The 14,419-nt window shown below is 43.5% G+C and overlaps 1 protein-coding gene across 2 annotated transcripts in view; it reads right to left on the reverse strand.

Annotated features, from left to right (window-relative positions):
* LOC143988700 (uncharacterized) overlaps nucleotides 1-14,419 on the reverse strand; it is a 191,498-nt gene that overhangs the window by 118,950 nt on the left and 58,129 nt on the right. For both annotated transcript variants that reach the window (XM_077488460.1, XM_077488461.1), the window contains exons 6-7: nucleotides 4,615-4,721; nucleotides 4,176-4,341 (exon numbers count right to left, since the gene is read on the reverse strand). In XM_077488460.1, coding sequence (XP_077344586.1) covers nucleotides 4,176-4,341; nucleotides 4,615-4,721 — 273 coding nt within the window. The remainder of the gene's footprint in view (nucleotides 1-4,175; nucleotides 4,342-4,614; nucleotides 4,722-14,419) is intronic.

Below are 14,419 nucleotides of genomic sequence, written 5' to 3' on the forward strand. Positions count from 1 at the left end.
TGAATTCAGAAGTGCTATGAATAGGTGTCTGCATAGTTTTTAACCAGCCTTGTTTGTTTCAACCTTTGGTTAGTAAAGATATGGCTTTCAAAATGTTGTGCAGGTTTGCTAAATACGTATGGCATTATTATGGCTTACAGGAGAAACAGATCACATTTTGGGCACATTCACAAACTTTATTCCAATAGTAAACTCAGATGTTTTCTATTTTTGTAAGGTCGGATAATGAGCAGCTTGGGACCTGTGGCTTTTCTTTAAACCTACAAGGTACAATAGTGAACTGTTAGGGGTCCCAAGGATCCCTTCACCAGTTCACTATGTTGAAGACATATTTGCTACATAGGTCTACCCAAGCTAAATACAAAAGCATATATTTTAAGATAACAGCCACAGATAAAATGAACAAAAAGGCTGGTAGGTTTCTTGCAAGGACCTGTATTAATCTGGTAATGGATAGGAGATCCCAATGAGCCCTTTATCAGTTTGCTATATATATGAGGATATGGTACTGTATACGGAGTACATCAGACCTAAACACATAATAACCGATGGTCAAAATCAAGTTGGAGTTGTATCTAATGGAATTCTTAATCATTTGTTTGGGAGAAGCTCTAACCATACCGGCAGCCAAATGATTATCTGCACATGGCGATGGCATGTGTAAACTGGAGGTATCAGAAAAGCACAGTATTTGTTAAATTAAATTTATATTTAGATCTGATAAATATTTAATTTGCCCCCTAGTTAAGATCTGAGCTAAATGAATGATATTATGGGGTTGATTTACTAAAACTAGAGAGTGCAAACTCTGGTGCAGCTGTGCATGGTAGTCATATCAGCTTCTAACTTCAGCTTGTTCAATTGAGCCTTGACAAAAAAAATGGAAGCGTTTTTTTCTATGCAGAGCTGCCCCCGATTTTGCACTCTCCAGTTTTAGGAAATCAACACCTATGTTTACATCAGAGCTCAGAATGTGATACCATACAAAGCTGATGTAAAGACTGAATCTGAACGTGGAGTGCAACTATTAACTCCTGGAATACCTAGTTTGGACAGGGCTATGTCCTAAAGCTTGAGACACTGGGGTTGATTTACTAAAACTAGAGAGTGCAAAATCTGGTCAAGCTGTGCACGGTAGTCAATCAGCTTTTAACTTCAGCTTGTTCAATTAAGATTTGACAAAAAAACAACTGGAAGCTGGTTGGTTTCTATGCAGAGCTGCACCTAATTTTGCACACTCCAGTTTTAGTAAATTAACCCCACTGAGTCAACATTAGGAGTTGTGTACCCTTTAAAACTGCAGTAAATACAAGAATAGCAAGAGAGAGTGTAGGGAAGGGGTAGGATTGTCTGGGGCTATGAGGTGCATAAACTGGGGGGGGGGGGGTCAGTGGTGCACCAGTGGAAAATATAAGAAGTCTGCAAACCCAAGGTAAAGTCTGGCAGGGCCAAGCCTCCCAAATCCTTATGATATTTCAGAGTGGACCAGTTTAGTTTGGATTTGCTGGAGACCCAAATGAAAAGTAGAGAAAAAGTAAAATGTAGAGAATTTAACACTTTAAGATATTTCAAGGCAAAATAGCTAAGAGAGTGCCACTGAATATTTAGGCATTTGGGGGAGATTAATCATTTTACCAAGGTTAATATGTCCCTCTATACCAATCAGGAGCTTAGACTAAATGTATATCTTAGTTTTAATAGTAGTAAGCAGGGATTCAACATTTAAAACGGATATAAGCCTACATTTCCATGCAAATATCTATACAGAGATATGTAATTATAATGACCCTGCATAAAGGAAGTTATGCTTGATAACTAGTAATAGGAAAGGAATTAACAGGCAAAATTTGTGATCATCAACTGGCAACCCTGACCATCTCGTTTACTACCTGCAGGATTTGACTTGTACATCCTTTCCTTATAATGGGGTGGGCGGGCCTACTAACAATTCTTCTCCTTCTTCCATTGCATACCATACACTTCTCCTACATAAAAGTGGTTGAACTGAGTTGGATTTTAATGCAATACTAATTCTTTATGCCTCAGAACCAAAAACTAAATTTTTGTGAACCTCTGTTTTCTGTTCATTTCTGTAGATAGTCTACCAGATGTGTTATTTCAACCCATCATGGCGGATAATACTATACCTGTTGATCTTGATGCTTATTTGTACCTTTACCCTGCTTTATACCTCAAGGTGGTGTTAGCACTTTATAAATTGGCCCCATGTGAATTTAAATTTATATTAATAATACATTTTTATAGTAAGACAAGAAATAATGGTATTGGGAACCATGACTCACATTAAAACCTGAGTGGGAGCTTTTTGGTGCGAGCGTGAACAGTCATTTGGCAATAGAATGCTGACAATGACACATGCAGTGCATAAATGTACAGCTCTAGCTATGATGGTTAATAACTATAAGATAACATAGCTGGTCAGGAGAATGTTAGCATAAGACAAACTGTTGGGTTTCATATAATCAAATAAATTTAGAATATTTGTTAGCTTACTAAAAATGTGCTGACTTTTATTTTTATAAGTTAAATTCATTTTTCATTTATGTAACAAACATTTACAGTTTTATAGAATTTGAAGTAGTGTAGAAAGTCATGTTAATGATATTAGATACCGGGTAATCTGAAGCTACATACTCAACTGTATTTTCATTACCATAAATGCAGTCTCTGCACAGTCCATTGAGTTAAAGGGAAACCATATTTTTTAAGCAGTTTCTTTTTTAACATATGTTTTCCTTTACTTAAAAATCAACTTTTAAAGGCTATTCACAGCATAATTGGAAATCACTGTGCAGGAAAATGCCGTTGTAGCCTCCTTATGCTGCAAATAAGTGGCACCTGTTTCCTACAAATGACAAATATTAAATATTCTAAAAATAGCTTGGGAATTTGTATAGCTTTCTTTGTAATGTAATGTCGTTTAATGTCAACACATAGAAAATGGTTTCAAAGCAGTGTATTTAGCTACTCTTTTGGATAAATAAATAAAGAAGTTGCCAAAAAAGTGAAATATTCTTATGCAATAATAAATATAAGCTGATAAAATATTACTTTGTTGGGGAAAAAAGAAAAGAAAAGAAAAAATATATATAACAAACACTATACATTTTCTAGTAAAAAAATCATTAAGCAAAAGATATTTTCACGTTGAGGTATGTGTGTGAAAAAAATAGATGTATATTCAATATATCCTGCAATAGAGCATGTGTCAATTGGCATCAGCCTGAGATGCTTTTGAGGTCATGCAGTATTTACTGACAGGTGCATTTGATCTGAAGTTGATCTCCAACTGCTTTGCGCTGAACATCCTTCAAGGCATTTTTTGTATCCCCCTAGACTTGTATGGGAATGCAAAATACAACCAAAAGCTCAGTGACACAGACCCATACATGCACATTCTACCATCTCTGGTCTGCAATGCTGCAAACACATAAAAATATCTGTTGATCTTAAAGTGGTTGTAAACCCTTACAATCAACTTTGACCTACAGGTAAGCCTAGATTAAGGCTTACCTGTAGGTCCAATAAATATCTCCTAAACCTATACGGTTTAGGAGATATTTACCCAAAGACAGCCACCGCTGTCTATGGCGCATGAGTCGTAGACAGCGGCGCGCAGGTGCACTGGGCAGGCCGCAGATCGCTGCGATATGCCGCGAGTGTCGGCTCCCGTGCGCATGCGCGGGAGTGACGTCATCACGCCTCTGGCGAATCAAAGCCCCGGAGCCGCGAGACCCGGAAGCCGCTCTGGGATACATGGCAGCAGCAAAGAGGAAGACGGAGGACTGCTTCGGGGGCTTCGTTCTCAGGTAAGTTATTCACAATGAGCTAGTATGCTATGCATACTAGCTCATTATGCCTTTGCCTTACAGGGTGCCTTTACTTCCTCTTTAACTTACTGTTTGAGCTGACGACCCTGCCTCTGTTGCACTGAAATCTCAAAAAGTTAGCCTTTCCTAAGTTCTGCCATGCTGAACTATACCGCTTTCTACATTATGTTATGAAGATGAGAAGATGGGGAGGAGTTCTGTAGTCCAGCAGGAGATTTTTTAGGTTGCATATTTAGCATGAGATCTTCAGGTTGGATCTTCAAAAATCACAGAACAGGAAAATGAATAATGAAACACTTTACACTATACGTTATCTGAAATCACCTCTTTCTCTTTCCTCCACTCTGAGTCACGCTGCTCCAAGTTCTCATGTGCTCTGTGGAGTTCAGAGGTCAAATGTCTCATGTCTTCTGTCAAGTTGTCATTAGATAGCTTTAATTGATCCATCTGCTCTCTCAGGGTCATGTTCACTTGTGCAAGGCTGCTGCTCCTGTAAGTTAGCAGGGAAAATAATTCACTAACATCTAAAAAAAAGAATGGCAGCTCATGAAAACTACTTTCTACTGCAAGCATTACATTATATTTCTCGAAAGTCATGCTCACATAAGCTAACAGTGTGCTAAAATGGCACTGGATGGCTAGATTGGTGGTAGCCTGTTGACCAATACTAGGAGAGAAAATCCTTTTAGCTACAAAGTACTCCGTCTTTTATATATTTACTTCTTCAAAGTCTAAGCAGAAGTAAAAGCCAATTTATTCATACCTCTGCTGTTCCTCCTCCAGCCTGGTCAAGGCATTTTTGAGGTCCATGCTGTGATCCTGATCCAACCTGTGCAAAGTGGACTCCACTGTATCTAGCTGTACCTGCAACTAACAGAGGACACACATCTTTTAAGTCATACATAGTAGATGCTCTATGTCTACACAGCATAACTAATAGTAAGACCAAAATCTAGGAGAAACAGAAATGACCAACAATGATCAAGATCACATTCTGCAGGTGCAGACCTGTCTAAGGGCACATTAGCCAACATATAGCAGCTATATTTTTTAGTAGAGGTGCACCAAATGGAAATTTTGGTGCCAAAACCAAAAATGCAGGATGCATTATCGGCAAGAAAAGCTCAAGAAAAATACATCCCTTTAAATTCCATGTATGCCTTCTACGCACCAAAAATGCACCTCCCAGTTGAAATGCTTTAAAAACACAGCAAGAATGCATCAATAACGCATCTGTATTACGTTTTTGATGCGGTTTTTGAGTCACATGACCTATGAAAAACACCTTTTCGACACCATTATTGACACCCGGTAAAATGCAGAAAACATAATTTTCGTCCGCCACACTTTCTGTGCATCTCTATTTTTCAGTAATAGTGTAGATGTCACACATTTTATAACTAAGGCTCATGCAAACTAGGCTTAAAAATGTTTCTTTTACAAACATTTGAAAAAAATGTAAGTACCTCTATGTTAGCCTATGTATCCATGCACACATAAGCAATTACAGGCATATTAGAAGAGGAGCATTTACAGAGGCTGAAAAAAAAACACATCACCAGTGCATTCAGGTGAAGAGCTTATAAGCAGCCAAAACACTAGACTCGTTTAGAGCTTGAGTGTTTACTCATTCCAATGGCGAAAAAAAATCAATATTCTGGCCAATGGAATTCATTAACGCTCAAACACTTGGCGCATGTACAATACGCAGCTTTGGATGCTTTTTTAAGCAGCTCTTTCCTGCCAGGAGTAAACGCTATCAGAGGAGCACCCTGTGTTCATGTGGCCTAAAGTGTTAGTTCAACTTTTCACAAATAATGAAAAGGTGAACCAAGCACTTCAAAATTTTGTTTGTGATACCATACAAAGCTGATGTAAAGACTGCATCTGAACGTGGAGTGCAACTATATTCAGCTTTATTGTTATTAATATCATACAGGATTTAGGATTTGTGCAGCACTTTACAATATAAAGGGAGACAATACTGTTACATAGCAAAGAAATAGGGTTAATGGGGCCAAGCTTATAAGTGCTTACAATCTTATAGAGTGGGGTTTAAGGCTTAAGTTTTGGCTCAACAGGATCCCACAGGAAAATCCAGAGAAGTTGTCCTCAACTTTAAAAGAAGAACAGGGCTTTTCACGTGTTTTCCTCAGGGGGATCTGATCTGAAATCCCCTGAGGAAGACACGTGATTATCCCTGTGTTGTCACATGTAGGGGAGGGGCCAGGATGGTGGAGGAGCTCAGATACATGCTTGTTTGTACAAGCTGCTGACACATACAAGTTTGGAAGTTGTTTGGAGAGGATTCCTATGATTAATGCTTTTATAATTTGGTGTGCTGGAAGAACCTAAAATGTGTGAGTACCCCGATGTTATGTTTTCTAAATACATTTTTAAACTAGTGATAATGCACTATCCAGCCTCTTTCTTGTTTTAAAATTGAGAACAACTTCTCTGGATTTTCCTGTGGGATCCTACTGAGCCAGTTTCACTTATAGCCCAGGAGTGGTTCAACTGCTTATGTCTACCAAACTTAAGTGTGTGGTCACACAGCTGGAGGTGAGCGCATTCACACGGGGAGGGGGAGCACGAGTGTGAAGTCACCCTCTTCTGTTTAGGATTACCATCACTAGAGTAACTTTTTGGACAGTAATATGTATAATACCCCAACTTGCACTTTTGTCTCTGTGAATTGATGAAAATTAGGAGAAAAAATCTAATTTTTTTTGGGGACACTTGATATTAAGGAATAATACTACATTTGTTTCGCTGTGAGCTTGCTTGTTAGAAAAAAATATATATTTTTTTATGTTCATAGTTAATTTTTTTTTTTGCAATATTGATTTTCATTGTTTATGGCACTATCTATGCATTTGTAAGGTTCAGTATCACACAACACTGTATTTTTTTGTTTTTTTGTATAGATAGGAGAAAAAACAGGAAAGAGCAGAATCTTGGAGGTCAAGGGAGTGGAGTTTATTGAGGAGGAGCTGGTGGTCAATAGTAACAAAGACTGCAGAAATGTCTTGTAGTAAGAGTATGGAGTAGTGGCCATTGGCTTTAGCGGTTAGTAAATCATTATTGTGTTTAATTAGGAGTCCTGTGAGCAAAAGCCAGACATTAAGGAGGTCAGGAAGGTTGTTTTTAGTGAGGTAGAAGCCCAGACGGTTGTAGACTATTGGGGAGATTTACTAAAGCTGGTGCACACAGAATCTGGTGCAGCTGTGCATAGTAACCAATCAGCTTCTAGGTTTTCTCAAAGCTTAATTGAACAAGCTGAAGTTAGAAGCTGATTGGTTACTATGCACAGCTGTGCCAGATTCTGTGTGTACCTTTTTTTGTACATCTTCTCCTAAGCGTTCTAAAAATAGCACCGCTTTACCGCTGACGCCCGGGGCGGCTCAGTGTGATAAGGGTCTTAGGTTGCTCAGGTTAGTGGGGTCTAGTGAGGGCTTTTTAAATACGGAGGTGATCTGCTCATGCTATAGAGGTGAGTGCAGGGTGCCAGTAGAGCTGGAGAGATTGAAGAAAAGGGTGACCATAATAGTTGTGAGGGAACCGAATCCAGGAGACAATTGGCTAGGTGGGCATCTGAGAAAAGCTTGGTAACCTTTTCAGTAGTAGCCGGGTCAAAAGTCGAAAGTATTGAATGTGCTGCAAGACATGGTGACAAAGGTATCTGTACAGTAAAGATGTTCTTACAAATTGCATCAATCTTGTTTTTGAAGTGATTGGCAATCTCTTGGGCAGTGAGTGAGTCGGTGGGTGGAGGTGGTGGACAAAACAGAGAGTTAACCAATTAAGCCCCGGACCATTTTGCTGGCCAAAGACCAGAGCACTTTTTGTGATTCTGCACAGCGTCGCTTTAACTGATAATTGCACGGATGTGCAACGTGGCTCCCAAACAAAATTGACGTCTTTTTTTCCCACAAATAGAGCTTTCTTTTGGTGGTATTTGATCACCTCTGCGGTTTTTATTTTTTGCGCTATAAACAAAAAAAAAGCGATCATTTTTTTCCCTCCATTTAGGCCGATACATATTCTTCTACATATTTTTGGTAAAAAAAAATAAAAAATCGCAATAAGCGTATACTGATTGGTTTGCGCTAAAGTTATAGCGTCTACAAAATAGGGGATAGTTTTATGGCATTTTTATTAATTTTTTATTTTTTTTACTAGTTTTACTACACGCACGCAATGGCAGGCTGGCAAATTCAAAGGGAAGTACCTGTATGCCCATTTGCGCAGCTGTGCCATTCTGCCGACGTACATGGGCGTGCGCAGGTCAGGAACCGGATAAAGGTAGAGAAGAGCTGATGAGGACTTGATGACACGGTATTAATAAGAGTGACCAAGTAGGTTTGTTTGGCAGCATGGTGGCAGGAATTATATATTAGGAGAGCAGTTTTGAAATGACTGGTCTTTTCCAAGTGTAAACAACATACACTGTTAGAAATGTGTTTGTTCAACAAATGTTTTCCATCCTGCTCCTTCAAATTTTCCTGTCACTGCAGTTGAAAAAGAACATCGATTTGACCCCACTAACGAACAGAAAATCGAATAAATGATTTTAAAACAAAACATTTGGAACAGTATTCTACTGTGTATGGCCAGCTTAAACGTTTAAAAAAAACGAGGTCACTTAGAAAACAGACCAACTTGTTGTTATGCTCATTTTTGTTTTCTGTAGCATTTTTATTTTTTTTTCTAAAGTGGATTGTGAATTTTCTATTACTGTGAAGTAAACTTCAAGAAATACTTGTGTACTTTTCTCAAAGCACAGAAACGGAAGGTATTTTTTACTGGTGTGACATTAGTCAGTTTGATAGATGCCCCCTGTTAAATCATTGCTGGATGGAAGATAGATGCTCCCTGTTTTAAGCATTGCTTGAACACATTCTTTGGATGTTTCTGAAGTAATGCAAGGTGAAAAGAAGAGTAGAGCCAATCTTACACATTTTTTAACCACTTGCTTGCTGGGCACTTAAACCCCCCTCCTGCCCAGACCAATTTTCAGCTTTCGGCGCTGACGCATTTTGAATGACAATTGCGCGGTCATACAACACTGTACCCAAATGACATTTTTAGCACTTTTTTCCCACAAAGAGAGCTTTCTTTTGGTGGTATTTAATCACAGCTGGGGTTTTTATTTGTTGCTAAACAAACAAAAACATTTTGAAAAAAAAAAAAATCATGTTTAAACGTTTGTTATAAAATTTTGCAAACAGGTAATTTTTCTGCTTCATTGATATGCGCTGATGAGGTGGCACTGGTGGGCACTGATAGGCTGCACTGGTGGGCACTGATAGGCTGCACTGTACTGCACTGTAGGGCACTAATAGGCACAGTTAAGGCGGCACTGATAGGCACAGATAAGGTGACACTGATGAGGACAGATAAGTCGGTATTGATGGGCACAGATAAGGCAGCACTGATGGCTACTGATAAGAGGGCACTGATGGGCCCTGATGGGTGGCACGGATGGTTGGCACAGATGGGCACTGATAGGTACCACTGATAGATGGCACTGATGGGCACTGATAGATGGCACTGACAGATGGCACTGGAGGGCACTGACAGGTGGCGCTGGTGGGCACTAACAGGTGGAGCTGGTGGGCACTGGTAGGCAGCACTTTTAGGGGGCACAGGTGGGCACTGAATATCTGGCAGCACATCACAGTGATCAGGACTGATGTCTCGTTTACTGCCGCTGATTAATGGTTTTGTTGACATCACATGATCAGCTGTCATTGGCTGACAGATGATCACGTGGTAAGGGGTTGGGATAGACCGCTTACTCCGATCTGTGATCCAGCGAGTCTCATAGACTCGCTGATCACAGAGCGTGCAACGCGTGCCCTCCAGGGGGCGCGCAGGCCACTTGTGCATGGGACATAGTCAATAGACGTCGTCCCGGCAATGCAGGTCCGCGCTGTAGCCATCATTCGGCTATAGCGTGGATCCCTAGTGATTAAAGAGTGAAAGATGAACTCCAAGCAGGTATAAAATAACTAAATAATTCAAATAAATGAATGCAGGAAAAAATTCACTTAAAGAATTTAAATAATTTTTCATTCTAACTAGTGCTACATTTAACACTGCATTAACTCCTTTTAATCCACTGTACAGTGAAATTCTCATAGAGAGGGGCTGCACTGGGAGCCAGATGAGCCCATAAGTATACTGTGGTTCTATCACTATCCAGTAACAGGCTTAGGGCAAAAATGTTGGTTAGCTGAATAGCATAATTGCAGCACAAAAAAGTGAAGTCTCCATCCTGGCTTTGCTGACTGGCAGGACAGTGTAAAATTCAAGACTGAGTACACTGAAAAACAAATACAGTGGCAGGCAAAACAGCTCTGATATATGGATTCCAGCTTCATATTTAGTGGTTTTCTGGAGGTCAGCTTGAAAAACAAGAAATATTGTATGTGTGCAGCAGTGGCGGCCCCTCAATATGGGACGCAGGGGTGCCGCCCCCCCTAATCCATGCGTCCGGCCCTTAATCTACATGCAGGGTGCGGGACGCATGGATTCCAATGGGTTGTTTTTTTTTTAGCTCTTTTAGAAGCACATGAGCCTGAGGCTCAAAAGGGTGGACTCGGGATGCAGAGCACTGCGCCCTGAGCCCACCCAGTTATGTGACAATAACAAATTAAATTGTCTATTGTCTTCCTGATTCTCCTCCTAGGCAATCAGGAAGCAGGTCCTGGGACCCGATTGGCCAAGAGGAGAAGCGATCCCATTGGCCGCTGAGGAGGAGGAGATGCAGGGTGAAGCCGCCGCCCAGAGGAATAGCTGCCCTTGACCTAGAAGCGGAAAGTTTGGGGCTTGTGACCAACTGGGGGGGTTTATTTTTGCTGCCCCCACCTCAAAAAATATACCACCAGCTGCCACTGGTGTGCAGGTGGTTAATCTCAGGTGAGTATTCTGCTGGGTATTGATGCTTGAGCATCTATTCCCCTGTATTTCACTCCGGGAGCAATATTTGCTAATCTATTACTAACCTAAAGAAGAATTCCAGGTATGGATATTTTATACATAGTTACATTTGTATAACTTATGCCGCGTACACACGATCAAACAATCCGGTGGAAAAGTCCGGCGGACAATCCGCCCGTGTGTAGGCTCCGGCGGACTTTTTTTACCCAAAAATCCGGCAGACTAAGAAAGTAGATTTGCACGCCAATCTGTCCGCCGGACTTGCATTTCAGTGGACAGTACGGCCGTGTGTGTGCCAGTCCGCCGTACTTTTGAAATGAACAGACTTTTCACGCCCGGAGAAAAGTCTGCTCGTTTTGAGCGCGGCTCCAGGTAGCCGGGACCAGCGAAGGAAGCGTTGCTGGCCCCGTCACCTGGTATGGACTTAAATGGGAATCCCTACGCCGAAAAATCGGCGTGGGGGTCCCCCCCTAGGTCCATATCAGACCCTTATCCAAGCACACTACCCAGCCAGCCAGGAAAGGGAGTGGGGATGAGCGAGCGCCCCCCCTCCTCCTGAGTCGTACCAGGCTGCGTGCCCTCAACAAGGGGGGTGCCTTGGGGAAGGGGGGGCCGCGCGGCCCCCCCACCCCAAAGCACCTTGTCCCCATGTTGATGAGGACAAGGGCCTCTTCCCTGGGACTGTGACATCATAATGGGCGGGGACATCATCCGGTGATGTCCCTTTATAAGTCGCTGCACGCCACGTGTCCTGTCATAGTGACCGGAGACAGCGACGAGGCAACATCTCCAGAAGAGAAGAACAGAAAACGGCGACAGCGGCAGCGGCGACAGAAGACCGGGCCACCGCTTGCAAAAGAGCTAGAAGAAGGCGCGGTGGCCCGGCAAGAAGAACCGAAGAGGAGGACAAGACCCCCGAAGAGGGGGACAAGACCCCTGAAGTCGGAAGAAGAGGGCGGCGGCGAACAAGAAAGCCGGGCTCCTCCGTTAGTGAAAGAGCTAGCAAAAGAGCAGAAGATAGCAGAGGAGTCCGGCGAGAAGACCCCCCGAAGATGGAAGAAGACCCCCGGAGCTGTGCAATAAACTATTTTAACCCTTGTGTGTTGTGTTTTTTTTTACTTTTTTTCACAGGTGAATGGGTAGGGGTACATTGTACCCCATACTCATTCACATAGGGTGGGGGGACGGGATCCGGGGGCCCCCTTATTAAAGGGGGCTCACGGATTCCGATAAGCCCCCCCGCCCGCAGACCCCGACAACCAACGGCCAGGGTTGTCGGGAAGAGGCCCTTGTCCTCATCAACATGGGGACAAGGTGCTTTGGGGTGGGGGGCCGCACGGCCCCCCCTTCCCCAAGGCACCCCCCATGTTGAGGGCACGCGGCCTGGTACGGCTCAGGAGGGGGAGGCCGCTCGCTCGTCCCCACCTCCTTTCCTGGCCGGCCGGGTAGCATGCTCGGATAAGGGTCTGATATGGACCTGGGGGGGACCCCCACGCTGATTTTTCGGCGTAGGGATTCCCCTTTAAGTTCATACCATGTGACGGGACCAGCGGAGCCTCCTTCGCTGGCCCCGGCTACCTGGAGCCGCGCTCAAAATGAGCGGACTTTCCCCCGTGTGTGTGGGCGAGTCCGTTCATTTAAAAAGTACGGTGGACTTAGTACGCCGTACTTAGCCCGCCGCAAAAGTACCGTGTGTGGGCAGGTAGCTCGAAAATCCGGCGGACAGTCCGCCAGACTAAGTCTGCCAGATAGTCTGCTATGTGTGTACGCGGCATTAGAGGTAACTATGCATATATCATACCTGGTTGATGTCTCTGGCAGCTGGAAAACAAAAAGGTCATTTTTGGAGAGATACTTTCAATAGGAACCCATCTAAAGGGATGCAGACCCAGCAGATTTCCTCATTAGTGCCCTGCTGCTGCCACACCTGACAGTTATTTATGAAACCACTCCCATTAGACCCACTCAGAACAGAGGCAGAGACACACACATGAATATCTTCAGAATAACAAAAGGTAGGAATCTGCAACATAGGTTGTTATACTTCTTGCAATGTACATAGGTCACCCAGAGGGGAATGTTTTTTTTCTCCGCAAACATGGAGTTATGCAGCGCACACATTGTCGGATTTTCCGACAGGAAATGTTGGATGTGAGTTTGTTGTCGGAAAGTCCAACCGTGTGTATGCTCCATTGAACATTTGTTGTCGGACTTTCCACCAACAAATGTTTGATAGCAGGTTCTCAAATTTTCCGCCAACAAAACTTTGTTGTCAGAATTTCCAATTGTGTGTACACAAGCCTGATGCACAAAAGTTCACGCATGCTCAGAATCAAGCAGAAGAAGCTGCACTGGCTTTTAACCACTTAACAACCGCCCATTCCCGATTAACGTCTTCAGGGCGGTTGTTTAACTCTGAGAGGCCGTTAATTAACGGCCTCCCAGAATTCTGCTCTCGCGCGCCCCCTGGGGCGCGCACACGAGAGCATCCGTGACCGCTGGGTCCAGTGGACCCGGCGCATTACGAATCACGGTAAACGGCCGCTCATCGCGGCCGTTTACCACGTGATCGCTCCGTCAAATGACGGAGTGATCACTTGTAAACAAGCCGGCGTCATGTTATGACGCCGGTTCCTCCCTCCCCTCTCTGTACCGATCGTTACAGCGGAGGGGGAAGAGATCGGTGTCAGCAGCGATGTGGGCTGCATCTGCAGTGCCCACATCGCTGCTCACCGAAAATGAACCCCTCAATTCCCTGCAAATACTCTGCATTACTCTGCAATTCCCTGCAAATACTCTGCATTACTCTGCAATTCCCTGCAAATACTCTGCATTACTCTGCAATTCCCTGCAAATACTCTGCATTACTCTGCAATTCCCTGCAAATACTCTGCATTACTCTGCAATTCCCTGCAAATACTCTGCATTACTCTGCAATTCCCTGCAAATACTCTGCAATGCCCTGCAAATACTCTGCAATGCCCTGCAACACTCTGCATTGCCCTGCAACACTCTGCATTGCCCTGCAACACTCTGCATTGCCCTGCAACACTCCGCAATGCCCTGCAACACTCCGCAATGCCCTGCAACACTCCGCAATGCCCTGCAACACTCCGCAACGCTCTGCAATACCCTGCAACACTCTGCAACACCCGCCAATACCCTGCAACACTCTGCAATGCTCTGCAACCCCCGCCGATACCCTGCAACACTCTGCAATGCTCTGCAACCCCCGCCGATACCCTGCAACACTCTGCAATGCTCTGCAACCCCCGCCGATACCCTGCAACACTCTGCAATGCTCTGCAACACCCGCCAATACCCTGCAACACTCTGCAATGCTCTGCAACACCCGCCAATACCCTGCAATGCTCTGCAACGCAGTACTCTGCAACACCATGCTCTGAGATACCCAGCCATAGTCGGTGATACCCTGCAATACCCAGCCATAGACATCTCCCGCCGCCCTCCGGTGCTTCTACCGAATCGCTAATACGATCAAAGCCAGAATCTTTTTTTTTTTTCAGGCTTCCCAGCTTAGAGGTGAGATGTGGGTCTTATTGACCCCACATCTCACTGTAAAGAGGACCTGTCATGCCATATTCCTATTACAAGGGATGTTT

The sequence above is a fragment of the Lithobates pipiens genome, unplaced genomic scaffold (assembly GCF_037356315.1).
Source record: "Lithobates pipiens isolate NorthernLeopardFrog02 unplaced genomic scaffold, aLitPip1_a1.2 Scaffold_18, whole genome shotgun sequence".
NCBI lineage: Eukaryota > Metazoa > Chordata > Amphibia > Anura > Ranidae > Lithobates > Lithobates pipiens.